This window comes from Triplophysa dalaica, chromosome 25, assembly GCF_015846415.1.
Source record: "Triplophysa dalaica isolate WHDGS20190420 chromosome 25, ASM1584641v1, whole genome shotgun sequence".
Taxonomy (NCBI): Eukaryota; Metazoa; Chordata; class Actinopteri; order Cypriniformes; family Nemacheilidae; genus Triplophysa; species Triplophysa dalaica.
The window spans coordinates 10,878,057-10,901,988 of NC_079566.1; the positions used below are offsets into that span (position 1 = coordinate 10,878,057).

The 23,932-nt window shown below is 37.9% G+C and overlaps 4 protein-coding genes across 4 annotated transcripts; 1 reads left to right on the plus strand and 3 right to left on the minus strand.

Moving 5' to 3' along the window:
• Positions 1-18: 18 nt before the first annotated feature.
• Positions 19-3,497, plus strand: psmd4a (proteasome 26S subunit ubiquitin receptor, non-ATPase 4a). The gene is made up of 10 exons (XM_056741349.1): positions 19-149; positions 691-831; positions 916-1,030; positions 1,116-1,202; positions 1,299-1,367; positions 1,444-1,659; positions 2,330-2,438; positions 2,595-2,726; positions 2,837-2,883; positions 2,995-3,497. The coding sequence occupies exons 1-10, from the start codon at positions 124-126 to the stop codon at positions 3,163-3,165; spliced, it is 1,113 nt and encodes a 370-aa protein (XP_056597327.1). The 5' UTR covers positions 19-123; the 3' UTR covers positions 3,166-3,497.
• Positions 3,498-3,856: 359 nt separating this feature from the next.
• On the minus strand, positions 3,857-15,649 carry si:ch73-347e22.4 (uncharacterized). The gene is made up of 5 exons (XM_056741348.1): positions 15,462-15,649; positions 13,294-13,414; positions 12,345-12,623; positions 11,970-12,245; positions 3,857-11,883 (listed from the first exon to the last, which is right to left on the minus strand). Exons 2-5 carry the CDS (start codon positions 13,372-13,374, stop codon positions 4,618-4,620), a joined length of 7,902 nt encoding a protein of 2,633 aa, XP_056597326.1. The 5' UTR covers positions 13,375-13,414; positions 15,462-15,649; the 3' UTR covers positions 3,857-4,617.
• Positions 15,650-16,508: 859 nt separating this feature from the next.
• On the minus strand, positions 16,509-18,422 carry apoea (apolipoprotein Ea). The gene is made up of 4 exons (XM_056741775.1): positions 18,259-18,422; positions 17,904-18,051; positions 17,172-17,459; positions 16,509-16,974 (listed from the first exon to the last, which is right to left on the minus strand). Exons 1-4 carry the CDS (start codon positions 18,299-18,301, stop codon positions 16,695-16,697), a joined length of 759 nt encoding a protein of 252 aa, XP_056597753.1. The 5' UTR covers positions 18,302-18,422; the 3' UTR covers positions 16,509-16,694.
• A 1,912-nt stretch (positions 18,423-20,334) lies between these two features.
• On the minus strand, positions 20,335-23,928 carry tomm40l (translocase of outer mitochondrial membrane 40 homolog, like). Its single transcript, XM_056741225.1, has 10 exons — positions 23,873-23,928; positions 23,328-23,529; positions 22,704-22,771; positions 22,513-22,605; positions 22,179-22,280; positions 21,985-22,090; positions 21,769-21,891; positions 21,398-21,474; positions 21,207-21,309; positions 20,335-20,951 (listed from the first exon to the last, which is right to left on the minus strand). Exons 2-10 carry the CDS (start codon positions 23,515-23,517, stop codon positions 20,812-20,814), a joined length of 1,002 nt encoding a protein of 333 aa, XP_056597203.1. The 5' UTR covers positions 23,518-23,529; positions 23,873-23,928; the 3' UTR covers positions 20,335-20,811.
• Between the last annotated feature and the right edge of the window lie 4 nt (positions 23,929-23,932).

The following is a 23,932-nucleotide window of genomic DNA, read 5'->3' on the forward strand; positions in this document are numbered from 1 at the left end:
TGCAGAAGCGACGCACTCCTTAGCCAATCATAGCTGCTGTTACAAGCATTGTCAGCGTCCTTCATCTTTAAACCAATCAGCGACGGCCGTAGCATTAAGGAAAACGAATAGAGGATTTCCAAGATGGTGCTCGAAAGTACTATGGTCTGGTAAGAAATAAACAAACGCGCTACTTTATATATATATGTATATATTCTTCCGCTTTTTAAAGCAAAGTATACATATATATGCAATTGAATACACACTGTTTTTTATTATCGCGTAGGATTTAGCGCTTAATTGAGAAAAAGGAAGAGAATTGAATGTCCGGTGTCTGGTTAGGATGACATTTTCCTGAGTCATTATTGTTTGGCAGACTGATACACACGGACAAACAGTTCATACACATTAAACAATTAACTTTATTGGATAAACTCCTTGTGACAGCATCTCATTTAGCTTTTAGGAAATAAATGCAGATAGCGATTCTACTGGTTTTGTCTCCGAACCTAGTGAGCTGCCTAACGTTAAAACGTTAGCAAACGTGGAATGCAGTTTATTTACTCTGACTACGATGTTTATGTAAATATATCCAGCATGTGCTGCTCTTACAAAGACGTTTGTTTCATTTATACAAATGTTATCAACAGCCTTTTATAACGAAGTAATATAATTGGATCATGAGTTTGATAATCGCCTTTGTCTTGATAGTGTGGACAACAGTGAATACATGAGGAATGGAGACTTTCTGCCTACTAGATTACAGGCACAGCAGGATGCTGTCAACATTGTGTGTCACTCAAAGACCCGAAGCAATCCGGAAAACAACGTGGGTCTGATCACTATGGCCAAGTAAGTGTGTATCTATTCACACTCGCACATATCTGATGGACATTATTGTATGTGTTTAATAACACAAATATTTGCTTTAAGCAGCAACTGCGAGGTCCTCACCACTTTAACACCAGACACTGGGCGCATACTCTCAAAGCTCCACGCCGTGCAGCCGCAGGGCACCATCTCATTCTGCACCGGCATACGGGTGGCACACGTATGTAAATTCTTTAAAGAGGCTTCAAGTGTAAAAGTGGTGTCTTAGTCGACTAACAGTTGCATTTGTGTATGCTTGCATCTAGTTGGCACTCAAGCATCGGCAAGGCAAGAACCACAAGGTGAGGATTGTTGCTTTTGTGGGCAGCCCAGTGGAGGACAATGAAAAAGACGTAGGTTTTCTTTCTTTAAAAATTCTTATGTTTTAATCATTTGGATTTACATATTGGAGTGTGAGTTACAGATTTCTCTTCGTTTCTTTTCCACAGCTCGTGAAGTTGGCAAAACGATTGAAAAAGGAGAAGGTCAATGTAGATGTGGTCAATTTTGGAGAAGAGGTAACTGGAATTCATTGTTTTGCAAAATGCAAGTCAAATTTGATCAAAAATGAACTGTGTCTTATAATCTAATCAGGAGGCGAACACAGAGAAACTGACTGCTTTTGTGAACACTCTGAATGGAAAGGAGGGCACAGGTTCTCACCTGGTCACGGTTCCTCCTGGGCCCAGTCTTGCTGATGCTCTGCTCTCTTCTCCCATTCTTGCTGGTGAGGGTGGCACCATGATGGGCCTGGGTGCGAGCGACTTTGAGTTTGGTGTGGACCCCAGTGCTGACCCAGAGCTGGCCCTAGTAAGTTAGAATTACATATGTGACCCTGGGTGTCAAAACCAGTGTTTTGGATTAATTTTCCGAAATTTGATTTTAACATCACATGAAAGCTGAATAAATCCTTTGTTAGGATAGAACAATATCTGGCGGAGATACAGCCATTTAAAACTCTGGAATCTGAGGGTGCAAAAAAATCGAAATATTGAGAAAATTGCCTTTTGTAGATGTTATTCGAGGCACTGTAGCAGGCCATCCAGTTTTTTTAGATTAAGGGTAGGACATTTACAAAATATCTTCATGGAACATGATCTTTACTTCATATCCTGGTGATTTTTCGCATAAAAGAAAAATCTACAATTTTGACCAATACAATGTATTTTTGACTATTACTAAAAACGTTCCTGTGCTACTTAAGACTGGTTTTGTGATCCAGGCTCACTAATTTACACTTGTGTTGTGATGGCACGAAAATTATGCACGTGACGCTGCACCTCAAAAGTTTCCTCAACATGTTTTTAAAAGATGCTCAATGAATTATCATCCTTTAAGGAAAGGTATTTTCCACTTAGTCGTGAATTCAAGTTATAATTAAGGTGACCAGCAACAATGTATAGAATATTATTTGTGTATTCTAATGTCATACTTTTTCTTTTTTTAATTGAATGTTTTTTTCTAACCCTCTTCTTTCCAGGCTCTTCGTGTGTCCATGGAAGAGCAAAGACAGAGACAAGAAGAAGAATCTCGTAGGGCGGCTGTCCAATCAACAGATGAGGGTGGGATTTCAGCCTCTGCAGCAGATGGTCAGTATTTACAGCACACAGGATTTTTAGCGTCTTCCTAAAATTAACTGAGAATGGTCATAAAAATTCATTTCAATTTCTGCATAGGTGATCTATTCATTCACAGTCCAGATTCTTTTTAATTCTCATTACATGATCATAATTTTCCCCACTCAGAATCAGAAGAGGTTCTTTTGAAGATGTCTGCCTCTCAACCGGAGATCGGCATGGCTGCACTTCCAGACTTCAGCAGCATGACCGAGGATGAGCAGATAGCATATGCCATGCAGATGTCTCTGGCAGGTGGAGGTTCGTTCATTTTTGTGTACCTTCCAGCGCTGGTCTAAACTGCATGGTGCAAATCTTCCTACGCTAAAACATAAATGTTCCATCAACTGTTTCTCTTTTGTTAAAACTAGCTGAATCGATGGACACCGGCGCGCCAGTGGATACTGCTGAATCTAAGGTGAGGTCTAGTAGACTCGTTGTAATGTCATTGCAAGAACATATTTCCCTTATATTGTATATTCCTTCATTTCCTTACTTTCTCTTGCACTGTGATGAACTCTATATACAGGAGGAGGAGGATTACGATGTAATGCAAGACCCAGAGTTCCTCCAGAGCGTTCTGGAGAACCTACCTGGTGTTGACCCCAACAATGAGGCCATCCGTAACGCCATGGGTTCCCTGGCTTCTCAGAGCGGAAATAAACAAGAGGGGAAGAAGCACGAAGAGAAGAAGAAATAGATTTAACAGCGCGATGTAAATGATTGTGATTAATGTAAAAGCCATTTGACATGTGCAAAGCAAAATAAGTAAAATTCTAATGGCCAGCAGAAGTCCTTATGAAAACCAGTTGTTTGGAACAATTTTAGATGCGTACTGTATTAAGACACTGAGACGTTCTATACCAAATTACTGCAATGTTGTGTGGTACCTCAAAAATTCACACATGGCTTGCTGATGGTCTTTCCCCCTTATGCTTTGTGCACAATTAAATATTTGATTAACAGATGCAAAACGTTATCTGAACACCTTTTACTGTTTTTCTACTGCCATTAAAACATGGTCAAATCTTCTTTACAATTGCTTTTTTAAAAACAAACATAACATTAGTATGTTAAAAAATATATATATTTATATAGACCACTTCGTAAGATGTAAACACTGGTGCCGAAGCACATCCAGTTTCAGTTAAAATCTTTATTAAATTTGAAAGATATTTAACATCTAAATAGGTTATTAAAGTTGTGTTGGTTGTATTTAGTTCAAACATCTGTGTAGTGGAACAGGAAGCTGCTTCTGAACCAGTGTTGTTTATGCCATTCGAAGTGGTCAAGTTGGTTATATCATGAAATTTTTGGAAGCAGCAAACCAGCAGGACTGTCTATAATTCATCCAACCTGCATAATCAAGAATATTTTTAGTAACAACAGGAAAAAGATAAGTACTTTTATTTAAAAATCAAAACTGTGAATGGTCTCTTTCAAACCAGTCCTTTCATAGCTAACTTTTTCCAGGCATATAATGTTTGCTGAACTACACATTTTCATGTCTACAATATTTGTATATTTGCCACCTAGATTCCTATAAGAATGGTCTGGGAAAACCTCTTCCTTATCCAAACACTTCTTTTTCAATTATACAAAATATTCTGGAATGTGCTGAAAACATGGGCAGGACTAGCAGGTTAGAGTTGTGTAGGTCTAAGCGACGCTATTTACAAATCCTTTAAATGACCTTAATGTATGAACCATATATATATATATATATATATATATATATATATGTATCCGTAAAGCTTAAATCTCACACCAAAACCTTTCACTGAAGGCACATATGGAGAGATCTAGATGAATGGACAGCACAGCAATGACTGAAAAGGCAAAGTGACATAAGTGGAAAGAAAGCATTAACTTTTCACAACCTGTTAAAATACTTCAAATCATAAACCTGAGGGTTTAAAGAGCTTGTTATTGTACCTTTTGTCATCAAGAACAAATAAGTCAACTAAAGCATATGACAATGTATGCCAGTATCTGTTTTAAGAATGCAAAAGCAAACCAAACGTCAGAATTGTGAAACAGAGAACAGTGTTGATACATGTCAGCGAATTCTTACAAAAACATGCATTTCAAAAATAACATGTTAAACATCAACTACCTTCTGTCAATACTTTGAAAAGACCTTTAGCAACCATCAATGTACTTGTACATATGTGTCCCCAAATGCATGTAGTATGTAATGTTCGTAAAGGCCCAAAACACTGGTTAGTTTTTCAGTACAATCTGCACATTCAAAGCTCTCCTCTGACTCTTCATGGACAGTTTCAAGCTCCATGTTAATGCTGGTCTCCACAAACCCAGACCTCTGATGCTTATGACTGGTTTTATTTGTATTCTGAATGCTATCATTTGCCCTGTCTTTAATGCTTGACTCTGAGTTTATGTTTTCCTGAGGTAGATGTGTGCTGTCAGTTTGAGAGTGGACCGCAGATTCTTCACTGATGGATGATGGATTTGAGTTTATATCTGGACTGGTATTCTGAGAGTCGGAGATGTCTCCATTAGAGTCCAAACGAATGACTGGATGTCTTTCTCGGAATAAACTAGGGGTCAGATAGAGCCTGTCAGGGTGGGAATAAACATACAGGCTTTTATCGCTGGGTACGCCATCCAGCTTGAGGTTCGATAAGTGATTTTTTTGAGAGCGGGATTTTATATATGATGCTTTTGAGGTAGACTGAACATCTGGACGGACTTTAGTTCTTGCATTCCTTGAATGACATATCTGATGAGCGTAGAGCAAATCTCCAGTCGAGAAACCAGCTTTGCATCTCTTGCATTGATGGGGGAAACTAAGCGGTTTTGAGGGGACGTCGGGCAGCGGAAGTCCGTAATAACCGGCATGCTTGTTCAAGTGTTGCTGTAATGCTCTAGTATTTGTGAACGGGAGACCGCAAAGGAGACAAGCGTGAGAGGTAGAACCGTTGTGCAGAAGACTGTGCTTGACTAAGTTTCTTAAACTACTGAAGGTCTTAGAACAGACGTCACACTTGAGACTTTCACGAAGCTGATGAGACTCGTATTGGTGAGCATGTAAGCTTTCCTCCTGGATGAAGGTTTCGGGACAGAGCGGACACGCGTACGGTCTCTGACCCGCGTGCTCGAACATGTGCTCTTTGTAAGAGCTAAAAAAGCGAAACTGCAGACTGCACTGTGCGCAAGAGTAGCAACGGCCTTTCACGAGATGACGTCGCTGATGCAACCAAAGTTTACTCCACCGCTCGAAGGATTGTCCGCAATGTGCGCAGGTGTATCTGAAAGCGGGAGCGTGGGTATGCATATGAGCGCATAACGTTCTGTATCGCTCGAAACGCTGACCGCAACGTGAACACTGAAATTTCCAAAGGCTTGGAGAGATTTCAATACATTCTAGAGAGGAAGTACAGCTTATTTCAGAGCGAGCTGGTGATTGGGCAGTTGGACGTTGGATGGGTGATTCGTGAGCATCTCTTCTCAAAAATTCTGGAAGGTCATTGGTCACTTGTGTACATTCCCCTTCTCCTGTACACTGTAAAGAATCCGAGGCATTGTTTGAACGCAATTCAGAGCGTTGCATGATTTCAGAGACTGACCCTCCACATGTTTTCTCCTCCCCGCTCGACTGGCAGCACACCTCACAATGAACATTGACCTCTGTACCCTTTTCATAACACTGTCCGCAAGAAAAACAAAGGTATGGAGATGAACTGGTGTGAGTCTGAAGGTGAAGAGTGTACTGGCACCATTTTTTGAAGAGCTGTTTGCATATTTGGCACTTGAAGAAAACCGGTGTGTTCACTTGACCCTCCGCTCCTTGACTCACAATGAAACCCTCAACGTCACAGCACTCCCCATCACTTCTCTTCGCTACACACGTTTTGGACGCTTGATGCATCCTAAGCGCAGACAGGGCACTGAATGCGTGGCCGCAGTGACTGCAGGAGAACGGGGTCTCGCCTGTGTGCTCTCGTGAGTGCTTTTTCAGTGCCTTGAGCAGGTGGAAACCTTTCCCGCAGATCGAGCAAGCATACGGCTTAACAGGCCAGTGGCTTTTCTCGTGAACGGCGAGGCTGCAAGACTTCCAAAACCTCTTCCCGCAGTCTTTACATGTCCAAGGCTTCTCTGCTTCGTGCACTTCCATGTGAGTATGCAGCTTGACTTGGCTTACAAAGTTTTTCTTACAGATTTTGCAAACGTGGCAGACGTTTAGCTTTTTTGAAGACGCTACCGAAGAAGTAGCTCTCTCCTTCTGCTCAGATTTAGTTTTCACTTCTTGAAGATGCACTTTAAAATGACACAGCAAATCTTGTCTCTTCGAGAATGTTTGGTTACAGCAAGGACATGGGAAAGCGTCACTTTGCTTATGTACGTTTTGGTGGGATTTCAGTTTAGACAGCTGAGCAAAAGTCTTACCGCAGGACTTGCAGTTGTAGGGCTTTTCACCTGTATGAATGCGCCGGTGCATGACGAATGCTGTGATGTGCCGAAATGAAACGCCACAGTATTTGCAAGTCAGAGGTTTCTTTGTGTTTTCTTTAGTCTTGGAGACAATTTTCTTGTTTGGCATTGCAACATGTTTTTCACTGTACTGAGTAAAGCCATCGACTTTCACAACAGTATTAGCAATTTCAGTCTCGGGTGTTTTTTCTGATCTCAGATGAGTACATGCTTTGATTTTTGCATCCAAAAGAATATGTTCTGGCTCCTCCTCCTTGACCAAATTACTAGGAAGTAAGCCACACATTTCATCATTTAATTGTTGCGTTGGTTGAAGTTGGGTTTGTAAATCATCAAAATACCGCACTTTCCTTGGTCGTCCTCTCCGACCCGGTTTTCTACGATTCATCTGTTCAATCTTTACATCCGTCACAACTTCTTCTTGTATTGTTGTTTTGACACTGAGTTTTTGTTTCATCCCTGTCCCCCGTCTAGAGGTTTTCAACGATACCTTCTTCAACACTTCTGTAGAATTTTGTTGGATTGAAGGTGTTTCAGCTTTTCCCTGATCGGATATTCTGCTGGATACTCTCAAATAGGACAACCTGATGTTTCTACCTGGTGCTTTCAAGTTCTTCTTTTTACGTCCACGTCTACAGACACTCTGTGATGAAGTTGTGTTACTCGGCTCAGTAACACTCTGTTGTGAGGGATCAGTTTCTAACTGTTTAACAGATAACATTTTCTTCATTTTTCTTCCCCGTTTCTTTTTAAGGTGTTGAACAACATTCAGCTTGACTGGATTAGTTGCTGTTTGGATGGTATTCTCAGTGCTGTCTTGACATGAAAAGAGATCTGAGACCTGGATGTTTTCTTCTAAATGTGCTACTGGTAGCTTGTGTTTTCTGGGTCTCCCTCGTTTCATTGTCTTTATTAAAATCCCAGGGACATTGTTTAGTTCTTTACAATCTTCAGCTTGCACGGAACTAGACAGACTCTCCTTTAGTCTTGTAGAACTCTCAGTGATGTCTATAGTGGCTGTGCTGTTGACCTGGTCTGATGCAGTTTTAACATCTAGACATGAGTTGATTATTCCTATGCGGGTTGACTTTCTTGAGATGAACATATTTGACATCACTGGCTCTTCTGGTAGAACTGATGTCTTCGTTGTGTTATCAGATATTTGGCTATGAACATCACAGGCAATTCTGTTATAGGTTGTGTCTATTTCATGCTCTTTTTTAATTCTGTGAGGTATTTTCCTCTTATTTTTAGCAGCTTTTCGTTTCTTCTTCTTCGGAGCTTTAAATAATTTGGGTCTTTTTAATGTAGGCTCGTGTTTGATTGAGCCGTCCTTCTGGTCAACCTCAGAACCATCTTTTTCAGAGGACTGTAATTCTTTCACGGTCTGACCATCAGAGAAATTCTGCACGTTTCTATGGGTGACCATAACATCCGTCTCAACTGCTTCAGTTTTTATTTTAGTATGGTAAAGAGTTTTTTCAGACAACGAAACACAAAATCCATTTGTTTCTGTAATTAACTTGGACCTATTCGATTTCCTTTTAGCAGCCTTCCACTTCTGCTCAAAGCTGTTTGGTTCTGACGTCACAGAGACGGACTCCTTCAAAAAAGATGGCAGATTTGACAATGTGTCTACTTCCTGCGCTGGCTTAAAGTTATTTGCTGTTTCAGTAATGCTATGATGTAATTCTGGCTCATTCTTTTCTATTTGCTTCAGCCAGTTTTTCTTTGGCTTCTTCGGTGAGCTCTGAATGCTTGTAACATCTTCAGTAGAAACAAACATACGACTTTCTCCCTGACTTGCTGTTCCATTCACAATGTCCTTCTCAAATTGATGATCTAGTGTTGGATTCTTTTTTTTCTCTCTGGTAACAACAGAATTTAGTTTCTGCTCAGTTGGTGGACAGGACAGTTCTTCGAAACTGCTGATTGCTTGAATCATATTTTTTTTGCGTCTTGTCACTTTTTTTGTTGATCTTTTCATCTTTACTATGTTTTGTTGATTGAACACATTAAAATAGTCTGTTTCTGTGACTGGAGCTGGATTCCCAATGGCTGGAGAAATCACTTCATTTGAATGAACAGAACTGGCTGTGTAAAGCGAATAATTTGTAACAAGTGTTTGCGGTGTTCTGAATCTTCTTTTCTTCAGAGGAACAATGCTGGCTTCAGATTCTTGAAGTAGAGATGATCTGTTTTGTTGGGGCATTGTTTGATCATCTGTGGGTATATGCATTGCATTATCTTTAATATCAGAGACTTTCTTGGATTTTTTTGGTGTTGTGTGAACAAATGATGTTGGAACGCAGTCTTCTTGTTTCTGCATGTTCCAAAGAGCACTTGGGTGTTCATTCTCCAGTTGGTGACTACTCCCCTTTTTGGCAGGTATTTTGGATTTTAAAGTAATCTGTGCAGCAGAAGACGCAATGATGGGATCAGGTATCTCAGACAGATCTTCCTGCTGGTACGCAGTATGGTTTACCTCTATTGTTTGCTCTTCCTCATCTTTGATTTTGGTGACCGTCTTTTTTCTTGACTTCTTTGGCCTGCTCGAGGAGTCAATTTTTAGGGGTGAAATTGAGTTTTCTTGAGACACAGTTGATAATAAAGATGTTTCTTCCGCCAAACAACTATTGAGATGGTTTTTAGAATATCTTCTGGCTTTCATTGTCTTTTCAGGACTAGAATCTAACAAAGAAGCAGCAGATTTTGAGACTTTTTTGCCAGATGCTTCGCTTTCTGCAGTTGAAAGTAAATCTTGCTCCAGAGTGGCTGCGAAAGTCTGTACATCCAAAAGAGCGGTTTCGTGATCATCACTTACATTCTTTCTTAAAGGTCTTTTTCCTTTCACAGACTTTGTGGCCTTGGTCATTTCCATGTTTTCCTTCAATTTTGATAATGGCGATGAGGTATGCTCTTGTTGGAACAATGCTGGACTGTCTTGGAATGTTTCAGCAGCCTCATTGACATCTGCTCTTTTCTTTTGTCTAGGTTTCCTCTGGTTATTCTGAGGGCTCTGAATGTTTGAGGAGTCTGTCGGCGAGGTTGAATCAGTTTGACTAACAGAGTCTACTAAAGATTCTCCATTTAGAAGACTAGTTGTATCATTTTTGTCCACAAAAGCCTTTATAGCAGGTCTTCTTGCCTTCTGAAGTTTCTTTACGTTGAAGCCCATGTGGTCAGCCTCAAGAGAAATGGGAATATCATCCCGAGTTCCAGTTTGACAGTCTTTGGATGTTTGAGGTGAATCTTCGCTGCTTTGTAACGTGTGTTGAGCTTCATCTATTGTTTGCAAAGTTTTCTTGTTTGGGGATTTTCGTGAAATTGCTTGTTTGCAATCAATATTACTGCTCTGTAGACTAGATATAACCTGAGAATGTGATGTAAAGTGCTCTTCTAGAGATGACATATTGCTTTGGGACACGCTAAGAATAGTTGAGATTTTTGCTTTTAAACGCGACTTTGAAATCCTCTTCCGTTTCCTTCCGTAAATAGCCTTTCTGACGGGTTGTGATGGTTTATTCCTATTATCCATTTGAATTATTTTCCCAGCATCTGGTGTTTGCTTTTCATGAAAACCTTCAGAGCTGCTGTGAACAGGGTTTTGTGAGGTCTCTGCTGTGTCTGCCATCCTCTCAGGTTGATGAAGTGAAACGCATGGTAATTCAGGTACATTACTCGGTGTAACAAAATGTTCCTCCACAGGCATAATTTTGCTTTTCTTTGGAGTTATTTTTCCACTCTGTGAAGGTGGGTTTACATCATATTTAAGTAAGTTGTCCCTTTCCAATGTAGTCATGTCATGTTCAGCTAATTCACATCTACTTTCATCTTGTTTCACAGCACCAGCCAATGTCTCTGAATCATGCAGAGAACAGTGACCTATTTTAGTAGATTTATCTATCCATCCATTTAATTTCTCAAGTTCTGATTTTTTTTGTTTTCTTGTTTTCTTGTATTTTTGCAATATGTTCTGTAGATTATGTAAAGTTGAATGATAACTGCTTTCTTTAGCATTGTTTAATAATGTCTGTTCACAACTTTCAGAATTTTGTGTTTTTACTCCAGATGGGGCGAGTGCAGTACCTTGATCTGCTGGGTATTGTTTCTCCTCAACATGAAGGTCACATACATCCGTTTTGACATCTTTGGACTCTAATGTCACTGTCTCACTCTTCAAATGGTTCTCTTGAAAACAAACCTTGTCACTTTCGCTTTGTTCTTGTATAGAATCCTTACATTCATCATCAGTGTGCATTTTGTTGGAAAAAGCAGATCGCTCTGAAATGATCTCTGAGACGGAAGATGAGTTATGATTTGAAAAGGAAACAATTTCAGGAGCAAACTTTGCCTGCACCTTCAAATTGAGTTCAGTATTTGTTGTGTTAACTGACCCTTTAGTTTCAATTCGTACCGGTTTGGACAGTTTGCCATCAATCCATCCTACTTTTGGTGAGGTGGACACATTGTTGTCCAGTCTACTGACAAAGCTGTTTGTGTCAGAAAACTGCAGATTACATTGGTGAACCATCTCCTCTTGATCATTATAGTTTGAAGGATAAGGTTGTGAATTAACTGATGTATTTCCATCCGTAACCTCTGTCTGTAGACTGCCCTCTTGGGCATCAAAATTATGAAGACCACATATAGCAGAATTGTCAGAAACTGTTTCATGGTTTACTTTTGCATCTTTAAAGCAAATCTTTGTGGTTTTTCTATGGCTGCATGATAGCCCAGGTTCTTGTGGTGTTTTCTGTAGAGCGGGTTCCTCATGCTGCTTGACGAAAGGACTGCCTGAAAACTCATCATATCTTGTACAACCTTCAAATGAATGAGGAGTGTGTGATCTATAATATCCTGGTAGTGAAACTGATTCATGTCCTCTGATATCAGCTACTCCAAGTTCCTCTCGGCTTAGAGAACATCCTTCAGCAAAGATGTTTGTCCTCTGGTTAAGCACCTGTAAGTGATACATTTTATAAAATGATTATTTTGCGATTGCTCAAATTTGAATTATATAATTGAACTTCAAATGTTTTCACCCACCATTTCCTGGACATTTGCTGTTGAACGTTTGCTGATGCCCTCTGACAACAGAGCAAATAAGGGGTCCTGTCCTCTTTTAACTTCTCGCCCATCCTGATTCTCATTTGGTTCAAGTTCTTTATATTGAGGTACTTTATAAACAGGATTCAAGTCCACTAGCGGGCCACAGACATTCGCTGATAAAGTCTGTCCAATTTCCATTCCATTACTCATCTCTAGAGCATCTTTGATGACAGTCGTCCAATTATGTGTGTTTCCGTGGTCCATTTCTCTGTCCTGTTAAAATATATTGCATATATTACTACATACGGTATATATTATAATAATTGACCTTGAAAAAGTGACTTGTGTTTATGTACGTTAGATATCACATACCTGTTCTTGTGGCACATACTGCGTACACTTTAGAGGAAGCGTATGTGTGACTGATGCATCGTCTTTCATAAAATCCAGTTTTTCCCTCCTCTCTATCGTGTTCTCAATGTAACTCATTCCAGCACCACTTCTGATTACACAATGATCATCAGGCGAATAGGAATATTTGACACAATTTGTTGTTGAGGATGTTCCGTGGTAATCTGGTAACAAAGCCCTAAACGCTCCACTCATACAAGACGACAGGGACGGCATGGATTCTCCTATAAAGTCACGGCCCTAGAAATGGATGAACATGTATTTAAAGTCGGCATGAAATAAAAAATTATCATTCTTATTGCTTAACACAGTGTTGAAGTATTTATTATAAATTATTTACAGTATTTGTGACAATAATTAAAGTAATCTTTAAAAGAAAAAAAAGACCATCGCTACTTCCGTTTCATGCTGACTTTAAGTTTAGAGATAAGGAATTAGGTGCAACATTTTTGCTCAGACTCCCAATATCCTCCAAGGGATATTACCCAGCAAAATTTCTGTCATCACTTATTTATCTCATGTCATCCAAAACACGTACTATATATATGACTCTTTCTTCTGTGGGACACAAAAGAAGATATTTTGAGAAATGCATGTTCATGCAATGGAAGTGAATGGGGTCTAGTGTTATTTTGTGTTATTAAGTCATACAGGTTTGGAATAACATGAAGCTTAGCAAATAATTAAAAAATATTTAGGGGTGAACTATCCCCTTAAAGGAGTAGTTCACTTAAAAAAGAGCCCCCTTTGACTTTCCATAGTAATTTTTATTGCTACTAGTGAACTACTCCTTTAATATAACATCTACTTTTGGCACTACTTGTGACCAGCTTATATGACATAACTCTTCTGTTCTCTCCTCATAATTCACAACTTCACAAATACACAAGATATATTTACTGAATCCTACCTCCTGACATTCCCCTGATGCATAGGGAATGCTGCTGCTATGACTTCCATGAATATTCCATGGCGGTAATTTGCCATCCATGATGTCCAAAATGGTGTTAATACTATGTTACAATGCACAACTGTAACAGACAAACAAATAAAATATTGCTAAGATAAGGTAACAAATGTGAGAAAGAAACATCAGTACATACAGTACAATTAATTTCGGCATATCAAGGAATAAATGTTTATTCAGTATTTAGTTTTTAGTGCTGTATTCTATGCCTGTGATAGCAAAGTTCAATGATAGTAAATAAGTAACATACCACTTAATCACAAAGCAGTCTGTACCAATAGCATTGTAAATAGGATCAATATTTTCTGCTGGCCAGGTGCCAACAACCTTACTTACATCAAATAACAATTGTGTTGTACATTTCCAATAATAGTAACTGCTATAATGTTAACATTTACACAAAGAAATTTGTCTAAGAGATTCTTTAAACTTTTAATTTGCATTGCTTAGTAAATGGCATGCAGAGAAGAACATAAATAATTTTTCCATCATCATTAACCAAGTGTGACTCGTATTAATATTAGTGCTGTGCAATGACTAATTGCATCCAGAATAAAAGTGTGTTTACATAAAATTTGTCTGTTTACTGTGCATATTCATTTTGTATTAATAAAAAACATGTACAAAAATGTAAAACATTAAAATAAATAAATGTTTATATATCATTTTAAATTATATATACAGATAAATAAATAAATGTCAATATTCCCTTAATTTATATATTAGTTTATGTAAGTGTATTTGTTTTAAATGCAAATGAAATGCACAGTACACGAAATCTAGATGCAATTTTTTGATGCACAGACCTTTTTTAAACCACATCTCACTTTCACATGCCATTTATATCTGACATATTATATCAGCAGGATTCCCCCCCAAAAAACACAACAACCATATTCTGGACAAATGTTTGCAAAGCATCAATACATCAGGGTTAACCCCCAATCTGTAATTTGGCCATTCTGATTTTTCTATGCAAAAATAACTGTGGCAGCCGTACAAACATCAGTTCCAATATTATTTTTGTTATTTAAAATACGATGCACTCGAACTGAACATGTATACCTCACTAAAGCCTTAAACAACTAGTCTTCAGAGTAGGGATGCACCGATAGATTTGAGACATTTTTAGAGACCGAGTGTGATATTTTTTTTCCTGATACTCGCCGACCGATGCCTGTACCTTTTCCCAAAACAGTGAAAACATTAAAATATTTAATGTGCTTTCAAAACTTTCAAAGCAAATTTCACAACAAATTTCATTCAGTTCGTTTATATGGGGTATCGGTGCATGAGGTTAGTATCGGGCCCGATTCTCATACTTTATCGGTGCATCCCTACTTAAGACCAAATCTGCAGTCACATTATCTGCTTTCCACAACATTTATATATATATATAGTCAAATACATTGAAAAAACAAAGTTAAGGAAATGAAATATTTTCCCTATTGCATTTCTGTTTATAATGATAATCAACTAAATATGCACACATACTGTACATTGAGTATTTGTGCACGTGTTCTATGCACTTCATTGCACCCTGAATATGCAAATATGTTTGTATGATATAAATGACATGGTCATTTTACCTTCAGTTAATTCTTTACATTACTATTACCTCAGAAAAAAGGCTTTCTTAGTTGACTAGCCCATAAAACAATGCCCACAACACCCCAGTACAGTTAGAAATGCATACTTCACATTAGGTTTATTTAAGATGTCTAAACGTAACGTTATCTACATCGAGTCATGTGTAAAAAAAACACATTAGCAATGAACAAATGTCCAATATAAGCCATGTTATTAAATATTATAAACAAATTAAATGCAACGGAATTTAATTGGCAATTAACAATTGGTGTTTTTGTTGTTGAAGTCGAGCGAAGTCACACCTAAAGCTTTACTAGCTGTGTGCTAACTCATAATCCAAACCTAATATTTATAACATCACTGTCAACACGGCTTATCGAGACAACCTGCAAAAAATCATTATTTCTCTGCAATATATGCATATAAACACATCAACAAAGCAACACAACCATAGCATTTAGTACAAAATATAGTTTTTTTCCTCAAGAGTCGGAGGAAGTCCACTGGGCTCGTGCACTCACCGTTACGGTCGCTCGATTAATCCCTGGATCGCGCGCGGTCATTTAAATAATTGCGTGGCATGAGCACGACCATTGCTTTCATTGCCACATTATTGTAGTAATATATGTGAAGTCTGATTATTTGTCGTGTCTAATACATCATTTGGTTTTCCTCGTGGTGGTCTGTTGTGGGGTCCAGACTGAGACGTATCCATACACAACATCCGTAATAGACCGGAAGAGCGCGAGAACTGACTCGGTTCTGGGGGATCGAGATGTGATGCACGGGGGTTGTATCAAGTTAGACAAAGAATCGTTGTCAAATTAAATGTTAAATTACTTTAACGTGCACTTTAATGCTAACCAGTAACTCATGGACACGTGTTGACATTAGATTTTAAGAAACATGATTTGGTTTTTTAATCACTTTTGTTATGAGTAGGCCTACATTTGTGAGGAGACACATCATTGGGTTTGGCCCTTACTTGTCAAGCAATGTACACACTAATAAGTCACCTTGATGAGTTTTTATATAAATTGGAGGAGTTTCTATCTTTTCATTGCGTCCAATAGCTGCTTTTTAATAGCCTATTTTATCAAAGTCAATAATATTGAATACATTTTTAACAAATTTAAGTATGCACCTTAAAGGGACACTTCACCCTAAAATTCTGTCATCTTTTACTTACCTTCGAATGCATATACATTTCTTTATTCGGATGAACGCAGAAAGATTTTTGGAATAATGCTTACAACCAAACAGATCTTAACCCCATTGACTACCATAGTGGGAAAAAAATAATGATTGTCAAAAGTGCCCCAGAATTGTTTGCTGTCCTACATTCTTTAAAATATCTTATTTTGTGTTCAACAGAACAAGGAAATGTATACACATTTGGAACAACTCAAATGATGACAGAATTTTAATTTTTGGGTGAAGTATCACCTTAAGATCAAAAGATTTGGAAAAAAATGAAAACACAATTTATTATATTAAAATATATTATTATAGAGATTATACTAATATTTTAATGGTCTAAAAAAGATGACCAACGTGAAAAGTGGCACACACTGTTTTTATTGGTCTTTACATTATATCCTCTGTAGCCTACATACAGATGAGTCCTAAATCCATTAACTTTTTACATCAGTTTACTTTTATATTCAAAATACCTGTTTTTCTAGCAAAGCGACCTGGAAAAGTCTGTCCAATTCGTTTTGCTATGACACCTGATTCTTTAGCATTACAAGCTCTTAGGACTGAAACCATTTCTGGAGCTCTTCTGCCCTATTCTGAACGGCGGCACGCAAATTCTCGGTGGTCTTCTCAGCTTTCTCTTTGAGATCCTGCATTTGTGATTCCAGCTGGTCTTTAATTACTTCAGCCTGGCTCTTCAGCAGCTCTCCCAGAGTTGTCAGCTTGTCTTCGGCACGCTGAAGCATGTCAGAGAAGTATGGTTCAAGGCGAGCCTTTATGTCTTCCATACTCTGAGCAGCGCGAGAGCGAAGTTCCTCGAAGAATGTTGACAGTTTCCTTGAGATAAGACGAGGAACAATCAATGACATTGTTTGATAGACACATAATGGTATTTATTTCAAGTGTCAGTTCTGAGGCGGTTCATTTAAAGAGGAAACACTTTTTCATTTCACAGTGATGTTTATTTAGATACTTTTTAAAAAACATGATTAAGTGTTCACAACTTGCTCTCAAATTTTTTTCACTAGACTTACTTGTTGATTTCCTGGGTGTCCTTGCTCAAACGTTTCTTTAGTTTTCGGATGTAAGCGTTGAACTTGTTCTTGACTTCATCAGTGTTCTGCTCCACCATGGTCTGAAGCTCCTGAGTGTATTCAGTGACACGTTCCTTAGCTTCCTCCATGTGTGTGCGAAGCTTATTTGCAAGAAGTTGCAGGTCGTCTTTAAATTTCAGGGCTGTCTCCTGTGCATAGGGGGCCAGTTTGTTCTGCACATCTTCACTGTACATTTGCAGTTCCCTCATGATGTCAGAGATCAGAGTGCTGGAAATAATTAAAATGGAGATGTTTTTGTTACTGGAAGTCAGTTTCTAGTGTAGAATGGTATTTCTATTTATTTTTCTGTAGCTCAGTGGTAAGAGCATTGTGTTAACAACGCAAGGTTGTGGGTTCGATCCCAGGCGATTGCAGATACCTAAGTATATATCTATAGGATAATGCAATGTAAGCATCTGCCAAATGCATAAATGTAAATGTAAGTTCTCGTCTTCATAAATAGCTTCATTTTTATGCTTTTTAGTTTTTAAAGCTTTAAAGAAAGATCTTTGCAAACTGACATGTCTGATTACATATTATGCATTACAACACACTTGTAAGAATTATGAAGAATTACAATGCATTTTACCCTTAAATAACTCTTTATAATGCATTATACATATACATGCTTTAAGGAAAGTGTTCCCAATTTTTTTGTTTGTTTTGACTAACTCTAATTCTCTGCCGATCTGGGTGTTCTGGATGCTGTCCCTCATCTCCTTAGCATTGGCCACCTCAGATAGCCGGCTCATGAACAAATCCACTTGCTCCTGCAAGGTCTTGTTTGGGTCATCATTAAGCAAGAAGCCCCCATGGCAGCCTATAGCACGGAATGCAATCTTTTCAGTATATGAATATTGCTAAATGTAAATTTGCACGCTATTGCATGTGTAAGATCTTCCATCCTAATGAAAATATGACATTTTCAAACAATCTGTCAAGTAACCTGGATATTAGACAATGCCTCATTTACTCCTAAATGATGTTTAAAGGCATAATAAATAGTTTAGAATTTGTTAAGGCTTACCTGAAATAATGGCTAGAGCGAGGATTACAGCTGCAAACTTCATGTTTGTTTCAGACAGCACACCTGCACAAAACAAATGCAGAGTAGTTAAGAGCTGATGCAATGTTCTTGAGAAAATGGGAGCGTGAAAAATATAAAGAATTCCAAAGAAGTGGAAGTTGAGTTACCAGACAGATCTTGGGGTGTTTTGAAACAGCTGATATATATATGACTGGGTCGCGGTCAAATGCTGTTATTGGTCATAATGTGATGACGATTTAGAGATGAACTGGCAGCCTACGTCCAAAGTTCTTCAGATGCTTTGCAGTTTGCTTTTTATGGTGGTATTCCATTCCACGTCGCATGATTCCAAAAGGGAAAGATATAGGTAAAATGTGTTTTCTGTTAAATGGGTTGTGGAGATGATGCTCATTGGTGTAAAAAATGAGTCTATCTGACACAGGGATAGCAGGAGTAGAGTATCATATTGAAGCATCAAGACATCAAGTATTTTTACATAGCATTTAGGAAGAGGGATTATCATAGAAGAGATAAAGGTGGTTTTAATAGGTTATTTGTTGAATTACTATGCAAATGTTGAAATGTTAATATTTTATTACGTTGTACACAATGTTAATAATATGTGCACATGGACAAAGGACATCACATACTAGAAATCAAAGTTCAAAGCTCATCTCTCCCTATCCATTTTATCACTCTTAAATAATGATTGGTCACCACATAAGAAATTTGTTTTTTTACTATTTTAGCATTTTAAAACAAGGTCTTATTTCCTTACTTATTATCTGTTAACCAACATGTTACCCAAGTGTCTGTTCCGACATCCATTTTATAATGACTACCATTTGGAGAAATAAAATTGTGCTGTATAACAACCAACATATGTTAACACACTTTATGATGTCAGCAAACTGCTATCGTCCACGAGAAGCCTCTTATCTTGAGAAGTTCACACGGACATGTAGACTTTGTGCAAGACTACCTTGTCTGAACTATACCACAACAGATCAATTGGAATTAAGAAATAATAACCAGAAAGGAAGTGCCCTGCTGCACACCGCCATGCATTCATTCCACATCATGATGATCATTAGCTGAACTGACCTAAGACCTGTGACTGTCTTAAAAGTGTCCTGTACATTTAAAATAAAACTTTAAAGTTAAGTAAAACTACTACTATTTAGAATCACACAAATAATAAGAATCCAATGTCAAACTGTGGTAATGAATAATTTAGAATTACATATATGTTGACCACTAATCTGAATGTTGGTGCCCAGTTTACGTACGAAAATGTTTCCATTAACCAAACTCATAATAAAGCTGTTATGTAAACCTAAAATGAATTATGGAAGAAAATGCACATCACAATTTTGATTTAATTTGGAATTGATTTGCTTAGATCAAATATTTATACATAATATAGGGTGTCCTCAAGATAAACATTTACTTAAAAACCTTTACGTAGCAATCTAGCCATTCCACCAATTACACAAAAAATAATTTTAGTCAACTAGACTGGCTGTCTTGTCACTTATCAGTCATGTAAAAGAGAAAACTGATAAACAACCCCTGAGCTTTTGACATGATGGCCTAATTGCATTCCAGCCTAGCAAGAACATAATACTACAGTACCATATAAACCATTCTAAATGACTTAAAACTAATCAAAACCCTTTTTACTCAACTTGTCCGTGAAATACAATCTCGTTTTCAAAAAATTTGCAATTCCTTGTTGTCAATAATCAAAATTTTAAACGATGATTTTTTAATCCGTTTATTTCAACAGAACAAAGCTACATGCCTAAAACACATAAAAATACAGTTATTTTACAGTACAGTTACACAATTATGTAGTTATTTAATTTGTGTTTTTGAAATTCCGTTTGTATTCATGTGTATGTATGTGTGAGTGCTGATCTGCACGTATTATCGCAAGTTTCATGTAATGATTGATGAGTCATGAAAAAAATGACGGTCCATCTGGACTTTGTCAGCTTCATCACAACACTTATCTGCATATATCTGCCCGGTGGGTGCACATAAAAGTACACATAGAACAGCACGAAGAAAAAAAACAATCTAATAGAGGCAATTTATTTGTATATGTACCCATACAATTATAGAGATACTCCAGCAAAGCATTTCAAATGATTGAAAATGAAAAAATAACCCTGAATATTGCCTAGTCAAAACTAAACTAACCCAAAACCCAGATAAAGAATAATATTTTCAAAAACAGAAAATAATTTATAAAAGACATTTAATCATAAAAAACAAAGCAATATAGAGTCATGATACATTTTAGTTCTATTGCATTTGTTTATCATTGATTTATACCTTATTCACTGGAATAATTTATTTATGTTTAAATGACAAGAATAACCAGGCTCAAACACACAAAACAAAAAACAAAGATTTCTCTCGTTCATCTTCATTTTGCCTTATAAGCAGCAGATACTGATGAATATGCAAGTATGTTCAAGTCTTTACCATGTGACCAGTGACATCACTGGTCTGTAAACTGCAGCAATAACCCCTGCTAGGGCAGGTTTAACCAAGGGTGATGCCGAAACCGCACTTGAAGGTGTTTTTTCTATGATTAAGGAAAGCACAGAGGGCCAATGACAGAGGCAGGGGCAGTAACTTCTTTTCAAGAGTGGCTCCTACCACCCAGTTACTGTCTAATGAACCTAGAGGGAAAGAGTCCAAATTAGATAAAAATAGATGTCACTTTATTTCTAAATGCCACATATATTCCAATTAGATAATTCTGATGCGATTAATGTTCTAGGTGTTATGGTCTACGTGTAATGTACAAAAAGATTTCAAAATTACTAGTTGCTTTGCAGTGTTCCTAGACTTCACGCCCCCTTAGTAAGTAGTACTTGTTGTGTCTGAATATGACAATTTCTATGTGTATACATATTTGTGAGTGCACAACCAACCTTTAAAGACCAGATTGGCATTGGGGACATCCAGCTGGTACCCCAATGATACGCTTGTGTCTTGCATACGGGCACTTGCTTCAAACTCCACACCAACTTGCAACTAATACCCAAACATAAAACATTTGTGGATGTGAGCTGTTAAAAGAATACACCACATAAAAGAATATAAACCACAGATAAACACCTACCTGCTCATTGGCTTTGTGATAATATGATGCATGACCTCCATCTCCTCCTATTGTCAATGTGGCGACGCAGTTGCTACCTGTTTTAAGACATGAAATAAGAGAGAAATGACTTCCAATATCCAAATAACTTCTTAATTTAATTTCCTTTAACGTATTAACGTATTATTTTCTAAAATGTATAATTAGAATTTCTGCAAAGGCATCTGTCTCTACAAATGCCGACAAAACTGCAAGGTTACATCCAAACCACTAGGTGTCGGTATATACGTTCAAGACGACTAACATAACAGTGTGTTAATTCTGAGTGAACTTTTAATCCTATCAGGCGTTGCGTGCATTATTACTACAAGTCTCTCTATCTGTCTGTATACCTGTATATCTGCCGGCAAGAGACATGACCGTGCCCTCCTCTCCAGGCCGACGGTGGTACACCAGCTCTCCCCCTAATGCCAATGATGGAGTGACAGACTGAAGATAATGAGCAACAACAATTCCTGTAAGAGAAAGTCAAAATAACTCATATGAAAGGGAAAAACATAATAAAACCGTTAATTAAGCATAAATAATGAGTATCGGGAGACAATTACCGGACCCCACCAGCACATCTGGGTTGCCAAAGGTCACTGCAGCAGTGAAATTTTCCCCTTTATATTCTGCATCTCCTTGCCAGCTAACGAACTTCTGCTGCTGTGTCTGATGGAGAAAAGCATTCGAAAATTGCAGAAATGCATCGTTATATCATAATTGAAAAAGCATAGCCTAGAATGTTACACATACAGACCTGGAAGGCAAGTTTGGAGCGCACACTCTCTGTGACCTGATAGATAATCTGAGCGTTTAGACTTCCCGTGTTGTCCATGTCACCAACAATGACAGGAAAGGCCTGACAAAAAACGAATGCTGTAAATATGATGAGATTCTTTCAACATCTGGCCTAATGGTGCTATGGTATCCTATAGAAGCATTAGTGTTGCACCAATAGAATATTTGTGGGATGAATTGGCAGAAAGTCCCATCTTCTGAATTCATCCCAAGATGTTTGAGTGTACACTATACACTTAAGCTTACACGTGAATATGAGCATATGTTGGATAAAAACAGCAACATGTGTTTACCTCAGCTTGGTCTGTCTGGTTGGTTCCCACATATGTAGCTCCAAATCTGTAACTGGAATCTCCCACAGTGCTTAGCAAAACTGTGTGGTTCACCTGTAAAACCAGAGATTGCAGATACTTACAACCAACCCGGAGGAGCTGGATACAAACAACAGGCAAGGTCTACAAGTAACAGGATAGTGAACACTAACCTGAAAATGGTTGCTTAAGCCCTTGTTCAACATTAGTCTAACACCTTCCATTGGCATAGGAAAAACCTCTGAGGGAGAGACAGACAAACAACAAGAACAAACTAGGGTTACACTTTAGTATTAGAATATAAAAATACAAAGAATATAATATTACGAATATATAACTGTTAATGCACGAACTACCATAAACTATCATTGAACATATTCCTCAATGTAAATGAGAAAAATGGTAAATATACTATACATTTTGAACGTTTATAGTCACTAATTTAAGATTTTTTTCCACTTTTAGAATAAAGGTAAACTCATCAAAACCATAGAATAAGCATTTGGAGGAATATTATTTGGTAACCAACTCCTTGAAGTCTCATCCTTCAGATGGATCAGTACTGAATGAGTTCCCATATATTCTAGGCTCTTTAAATGCTCTCTTCATTATTCAGTCATTGCTTGAAATGTTTAAAAATCCAAGAAATGTATAAATTTGAACATTTACATTTTTGCATGAAAAACTAATTACAGACATTTTAACATTCAGAGAGAAAAAAAATCACGTGACCTAAACTTTAATTCCGTGGTTTTTAAAATCGTCAACACCACTGAAGTCGAGGCATCATCTCTGACCTTTACATTTGCGATGGAACTCCTCAAAGGCTCCGGGATTTGGAAGGGGAGGCTCTTCGTTCTGGCTGCCGGTGATAGAGACCGGTGCCACGGATGGCATTGTGAATCCCGGTGGCACTGACACCAAGCCCGCTCCGCCAGGCGCGGTTAGCGGTGGGCTCGGAGCACTGGCAGCCAACACACTGCCCATTCTGAAACAAAACTATAGTGAGAGAACATGATGAACGACAGCAATGACTCTAAATTCCTTTATATAAAGGAAATGATTTAACAGTACTTCTGTTTTATTAATACACTACGTTATTAATACGAATCGTACAGCCGCTTTGATAAAAAAGCAACACATACTTTAAGTTGTATGAAAAATTAGCTTGAATGCTAATGGCACATGCGTCTGTTATTCACGAGAAACACAACTTGGTAGGACGCAAAATAAATGTCGTCCAAATCTAACATAGATTACTGTCACTCGCTGAAATTTCCGTGATGGATACGGTAAGATTTTTAAGAAAAATCTCAATGATATTGAATCAATGACAACTCACGTTGAGCTTTCTCAGAGGACGATTGTCCCGGTTACAGAACCACGTGTTTCCTCTGCACTC